The sequence below is a fragment of the Saccostrea echinata genome, unplaced genomic scaffold, assembly GCF_033153115.1.
Source record: "Saccostrea echinata isolate AGI-Se365-2 ecotype Australia unplaced genomic scaffold, CSIRO_AGI_Sech_v1 ptg000018l, whole genome shotgun sequence".
Classification (NCBI taxonomy): domain Eukaryota; kingdom Metazoa; phylum Mollusca; class Bivalvia; order Ostreida; family Ostreidae; genus Saccostrea; species Saccostrea echinata.
Window position 1 is genome coordinate 2,271,764 of NW_026889767.1, and position 7,413 is coordinate 2,279,176.

The 7,413-nt window shown below is 33.6% G+C and overlaps 1 protein-coding gene across 1 annotated transcript in view; it reads left to right on the forward strand.

The window, feature by feature from the left end:
- LOC133189436 (uncharacterized) overlaps positions 1 to 1,377 on the forward strand; it is a 53,033-nt gene extending 51,656 nt beyond the window's left edge. The window contains exons 20-21 of the mRNA XM_061324808.1: positions 856 to 991; positions 1,306 to 1,377. Coding sequence (XP_061180792.1) covers positions 856 to 991; positions 1,306 to 1,377 — 208 coding nt within the window. The remainder of the gene's footprint in view (positions 1 to 855; positions 992 to 1,305) is intronic.
- Positions 1,378 to 7,413: the final 6,036 nt, after the last annotated feature.

The window sequence follows — 7,413 nt, forward strand, 5'->3', positions numbered from 1 at the left end:
CCCCGCTCAGAAGGAGAGGAGGTATACTGTTATGCCGTGTCTGTCTGTCTGTCTTTCTGTCCGTCTATGTGTCTGTCCGTAACAAATTTTCTTGGCAGTTTTCTCAGCAACTACTCATCGCAGATGCTTGAAATTTTAGCAGTCTTTGATTAGGATTGCCATATAATGAGATTGATTTCTGTACAAATCCGATATCAGCTTCCTGTTTATATGATTGTGCGTCTGTCCGTACCAAATTTCGGTTGCAGTTTTCTCAGCAATTACTGTTCCCGGATACTTGAAATTTTAGCACACTGCTATATGGTGGGATTTCTTCTGTAAAAATCCAATGTCAACTTCCTGTTTATCCGTACCAAAATCCATCGCGGTTTTCTCAGCAACAACAGTACTTATCACAGATGCTTGAAATTTTAGCGCACTCTTTGTTTAAGCATGACATATGGTGAGATTTAGATAGTGTATATTCACATCAGAGCGGGGGTATTACTAGTGGGCATTGTTTTATCAGTATCGGGTAATTTACCATGGTTATGTAAGATACTCCATCACTCGCGAAATCGAAAAGAGTTTTGAACCGTGAAGTGGCTCTAGAAATAAAGACAATTGAAAAGAAATATGGCGGACAAAGACCAATCGCTTCCTTGTATGAGTCGCATTTATCTTAAAGTTAGAAATTGAAATAACATAATCTACGAACAAGTGCATTCATATGTTGATATCAAATAAATATTATATGTATTCCAGTATTGAATATGTAAAATAATATGCTTGAGAAATATACATCATTGATTTCAGGTCTAGTTAGATCACATTAAAGTAAGTCAGTATTAAACATTGTCTTTCTATTTGTTAAAGGGATGGAGCAACCTGCTGTGGAGTGTTTTGTACTGTGTATAACGCCATAGAACAGTTACAACAGGACGACGAGGTGGACATATTTACTATAGTTCAGCAGTTACAGTGTCGAAGACCTGAAATGATATCAACGAAGGTACATGTACATCATAATGTATATATATTAGGCTAAGCATTTTCATCAATTTTTTAAAGAAAAAATCTCTTATATAAGTAGGATTAGAATTAACACCCCCAAGTTCATAATCAACATTGTATGGAAAATGTATTATCGCTGGCCTTCAAAAATATCGGGATTTTAATTCATTAAATGAGGAAAGAGAACAAAGAATCGCTTTTGTTTGCATTAATTATTCAATTTTTCCTCACATAATTTATATAATATACTTTGATTATTTTATTTGATAAAGCAAAAGACTGAAATTTATATGATTTTTCTTTATATTTCAGGAAGAATATGAATTTTGTTTCAAAGCAGTTTCTGATTTTTTGAACACAGACAGTGTTTATGCCAATACTTAAAACAGATTGATCCTTGATTCTTTGATAAGTTAACGATTTACACGAATTTATGTGACCAATAGTACTAGTCAAGAGGATACGATTTATTACTTTTTTTTACTTTTAAAATAAAGCTTTATATTTCTTTTTTTTTCAGTTGCAACAAGAACTATACAGTTTTTCTAAGACATTTTGTTTTAGCATAAAAATATTGTTATTCTTATTCAATGTCGCTCTTGTATTTAGTAAAAAATCGTATTTTATTTGTTTGATTTTATCTATCCTGTTTTGTTTTAGCCTGCATTGTTTTTAATGATCCTGGGAAATATCTTGTGAATATTCATTGACTTGACGTTTTCATTGGCCCTAAATATTTTCAAGCTTATATGTTAATTTTGAATGTTTTGCTAATCCTCAGTCTGTGATTTTATATTTGACTTGTCGTCTCATTAAAATGATGGTAAGGTGAAGATAACGAACAGTGATCGATCACATAAAGTCCTATAATCAACAAGCATTCTGAGAGCATTGCATTAGCAATACTAGTCCCCTACCGGCAAGTGTAATCTGGTTCCGTTCCTGTTAAGAATTGAAATGCCATATTTCCGTCAAAAATTAATGAAGCGGGACGAAATGCAAACTTGATCTATAACTAATCAAGGTAAAGCCACATACCAAAAATAAGCTCAATATTTACAAGCGTTTAGAAGAAAATTGCGGAGAACCCGTAAAATTTAAAAGGCCGTAATTCCGTCAAAAATCAATGAAGCGGAACAAAATGCAAACTTGATCTGTAAAGATACACTCACATACCAAAAATCAGCTCAATATTTGCAAGCGTTTAGGAAAAAAGTGCGGAAAACCAAGTGGGACAGACAGACAGACGGACGGACAGACTCAGAGGAAACCTATCGTCCCCTCCGGTTTCACCGGTAGGGGACTTATAAAGGATAACTGCACTTAACGCTGGCTTTTGGTGTGTTTTTCCGTCGCTTCGGTTGCTTTCATATCTTAACCTTATTTCACTTTCGTAAATTTACTAAAGAATTCCGTCAATTTGGCACCAAATCTAAATAATAAAAATAATAAATTAAAGTGATTTTAGACTGTGATACAATAAAAAAAATATTTTTAGTTCTTACTGCCTCCCAAATATAGAGAATATACACTTACCTGCCCTTGATCAAACATTAGGTATGCCTAAAAGGTGGTGCTAAAATTGCACAGTTGTAAGGATAACTCTAAATTGGACTAGACAAATAACAATATCAAGTAAAGAAAAATACGAGATTGCTCTTTCCCATCTCCCCCTTTATTCTGTATGGCACAAGTACATTTTTACATAGGTTTCAAAACGAAATTAACAATATTAGCATGTAAGTAAAGAATATTTTGAATCGATGTCTGACAATTCCACATGTTCGAGCAGTGTCCTAGTGAGCACAAAACATACTATCTTGTAAGTCACGTGACGGAATTTAGTATTCACAGAGTAACCTGAGGTAAGAAATCATATGGTGAATTATAATAAACAGAGAACAATAGACAAACATGCGCTTTGTATAAAGTCATTGAAAAAAGTGGGCGTCCTCATGATCGTATGTAGATTTAAGAAATTGTGATGACCCCCGTAAATGGATACTTTTATTTAATTTTTTTACGTAAAGTTGTAGATTAGATGTTGACCATTCATGCAATTAAAAGAAAAAAAATGCTTGCTTTCATTGAAAATTTATTTTGTCGCAATTTTCGCATGTCCTTAAGTGCAGTCATCCTTTGTGAGTAGGGCATAAAACATGAACCCCTGAAAATTCCAGAGGTGGGATCAGGTACCTAGGAGGAGAAAGCATCCCCTGTTGACCGGTCACACCCGCCCAGAGGCTTATGTATAGATCAGGTAGACGGAACATTCTGTAGTCAAATTTGGTATGAAACAGATCAACCAACATACGAGCCAATGGTAGGTTATATTCTCTAACAATGTCATAATAACGACCATAGAATTTACGAAATGCTGACTCTAAGCCAGGTTGTTGAAATCAACGGTATAAAATTTGAATTACATTGAAATTGATATGTGAAAACGAGTTCTGTTCAATTCAAAGATTTGGAATTAAATATGGTCTAAATATTATCCTTCATCTTAGACTGGTTCTTTGGGAAGTCGCCACCTGATTTCTTGATAATAGCTTTTTTTTTGGGGGGGGGGGGGATAAGGGTCAAATATTTCCACTTAATAGACAAAAAAATGTTTTACTGTGGACAATCCCAACGAAAATGTATATATTTCTGTATTTGATTCAAATGTCTCATTCATTTTACAATTGCAATATACATGTAAAAGATCAATTAAGCAAAACGCGGATATATTATCTGCCCTTCAGGGAATACAGGGTATATTGATATACGGATTGGTTTTTTTTTTTTAAGAATTAAAAGCAAATAAATCCGTTGTATGACACAAAGTTTTAATTTTAAATGATGATGTAGTACTGAGTATTTTTTTTTTTCAATCATATTTTAATGTAAAGGATTTCAAACAAAATATTGCATTACCTTGTATTTTGACTATGAATGCTTAGAAAACAAAGTCATGACATGTATTGTGATATTCTGTTTGTCAAATAATCTTGCAGAAAGTATTTCATTTTCTTGATGTCTCTTTATTTATGTTTTCTTTAATCATTAAATTATTCTCTTGTATTCTCTTGTATTCTGTTTTGTTGTATATCTGCAGTCCCCATATGCTATATTAACTTCAGACAATAGGTATAGATAATATGCTGTCGGCCTTGAGAAGTAGAATATAATTGTGTAATAATATATCCTTTTTCTGGCTCTTGAAACATTGAGTCAACTTTTCCCTCCTCTTGATAATTTCTCGACATCCTTAAACCTAAATATTCACATATAAAAAAAAAAATCACAAAGTTAGAAATTAAGGATGTACAACACACCTAACCCCCCCCCCCCCCCAAAAAAAAAAAAAAAAAAAAATTCCTGTCGTTTAATTTTCGTTATTTATGAATTTTTTTCATACCTGACTATATATACTATGTGTATGCACATTTTGGACAACATCATTCGTCATATTTCGACAGGGTGATCCGAAGGTTACCCCCTTTTTTTTTTGCTGTTCACGAAGAGAATAATTTTTCAATCAACTAACTATATTATTAAACCTCATTATAGTTATTCTATACAACACGTCTTATTGGTTCTAGATTATCACGTGACAGGGCCATTAAACTTCATATTTCCCTGTCGTCGTCATGCTTTTCATCATATTCAACCTCTTCGGAGACCTAATGCATTTTCCCGGAATAGTTATCGTTCGTTGAAAGAAAACTCCCGATAGCAGTAAACGTCACAATAGCCTAGTTTACGTCACAAAGTTGCTGATGGAGTTCTGTGTTTCAGTAGCACTAAATTAAAATTGAAAGTAAATTTGAGAGCGGTGCCGAATTTGAAAGTTTTTGTTTATTTTTAAAGTTTTTGCTTGTTTCGGTATGATAAACAATTTATTGCATGATTGTTCGGGAAACATGAAGATTTATTCAGCAAAAAAATATCATAATTATCACGTGATCGGCCATAAAATTTCATATTTCACGGTCGCCGACATGTTTTTCATCATATTTCCCCTCTTTGGATACCTAGTGCATTTTCCCGCAATAGTTATTGTTCGTTGAAAGAAAACTCCCGAGAGTAGAAGACGTCACAATAGCCTGGTTTACGTCACAAAATTGATGATCAGTGATGAGTCAAAGGGTTTCAATAACTTTACGTTAAAAATGAAAGTGAATTTGAGAGCGGTGCCGAATTTGAAAGTTTATGTTTATTTCAAAGTTTTTGCTTGTTTCGGTATAACAAACAATTCATTGCATGAATGTTCGGGAAACATGAAGATTTATTCAGCAAAGAAATATCATATTCCCCTCGGGCGAAGCCCTCGGGGAATATGATATTTCTTGGCTGATTAACTCTTCATATTTCCCTCATTATCATACAATAAATGTATAAAATCCTTGAGTTTCAAAAAAGTAAGGATAGCCTGGATGTCAAATTCCATTAACTCATTCTTTTGATCATTAAACACACAAATACAGTAATTTTGTGGAAATACGATGGTTGTCCAGAAAAATCATAGACATTGCGTTTTTCTGAGATTTTCAGCAAATGTTTATTCATCATATTTAAGTTTGTTATATAGTCTTTAAATAGCCCCTATATAATCTATACAAACGCAAACGGTTCATAACACTACATATTCACTGGATTTGAAGCCGTATTCACCGGAGGGTCAGTGCGCGTGTGCGTGACATCACAATCAATACCCCAACGTTGAATATGGTTACAACGATATGATTACAACGGCAGGAGCCAGCTGTGTAATGTTAGGCATGTCTATCGCAGGATTATTTTCCAAACATTTTTATGTCTTACACACAGCGAAAAGATATCAAGGAAGTTATAAGTTGTAATCCGTGTTTTTTTTTTATTCTTAAATTATTCTACAAAAGAGGTTCGTTAATGAAAAGAGGTATCGTCATGCAATCTTCAATGTGTTATCTATTCAAATCCGGACTATATGACAAAACAGTTATGGACTCTTTCGGTGGGGAATGTGGTTTGTTATTCACCAGAAAAATATCAATATTGACCTCAGATTCGCCTAGGTCAATATTGATATTTTTCTGGTGAATAACAAACGATATTCACAACCGAAAGAGTCCATAATTGTATAACATCTTCTTCTTTTTAATAAATTATGGGCTCAAATATGGATTTTATTATGCTTCAATGTGCACAGGATATGGTCCTACGGCGCACGACCAAAATGTCAGGGCTTTTGCGGAGTGGGGAAGTCAACATTACTGCTACATTGCGAAAATTTTAACTCATTACCGCTACATTTTCCCAAATTTTCGGGCAATCATTACCGCTATATTTTATCGAAGGGACTATTGTCGACAACAACTCATTACCGCTACATACCATCGGCCAGCAATGGCACGGCATATGAGTTCCATTCGGTATAATTCACTCACCCTGTAATAAAGTACAAAACAAAACAATATATTGTTTTATCCATTTACAGTGCTTGACTTTAAACTTTGCAAATTGTTTTATGAAATGAAGCAGATTTTTAAAAAGAAATGAAAAAAAAAAAACATCCTACTCAAAGTCCCTCTTTCACCTCCCAGTGGTGAGCAGGGAAACAGGTTTTATGCATGTATATGTAATGGATGTATGCCGAATACTGTTCTATATGTAAAATTATCAGACTGTTTGAGGCCCGTTAGGGCCGAAAACAGTCTGATAATTTTACATATAGAATTGTATGAGGCATATATCTTACTTAAAACATTGCTATTTAAATGTCCAAAAGTTACCTGGAGGAGTCCGATAATTACACAATAGGAGTTCAGGCATCAATAGTTTTCTACCTGAAACCATCTAATAAGTAGACAAAAGAAAAGAGAAAGGTTTTTTTTTCTTTAGACAGTAAAATCAGTGAGTGAACTTTTGTTTCATTCATTCATTCAATGGCAGTCGTTTGGCTTAGCAGGAACTATGGACAGTGGTCAGGTGATGAAGGATTTTTTTATGATTCAGAATATTTTTTTTTTATTAAGTGCGTTTGACATTGATACAGATACAGTGTTGAATGATATCTTCAAAATGCATTTAAAGTAAAAATGCGGATTTCTATCTAAAATTTTGATTGGATGATATAATGAAAATCTTGGGTTTTAAAAGTGCGGTCATTGGCGAACAAATTTCGTTAAATGAAGAGATTCGCAGACTTGTTCTTTATCAGAAATGGATTTAAATTGGCTTATTCACGGTGCTGTATCGAAAACGCTTTGCAAAAAACTGAATAGAAAATGTTACTTTTCAGGAAGGTTAAAACTCCAGCTTCTTCTTGGATTTGCTATTTTTAACAACATAATTTCCTCACGTTCGCTTTCCCGGAATTTTTCTCCCTAACTTTATTTTTGGTTTGTGGACAAATTAAACCTTGATTTCACTCTAGTTGTTGTTTTTTAACTA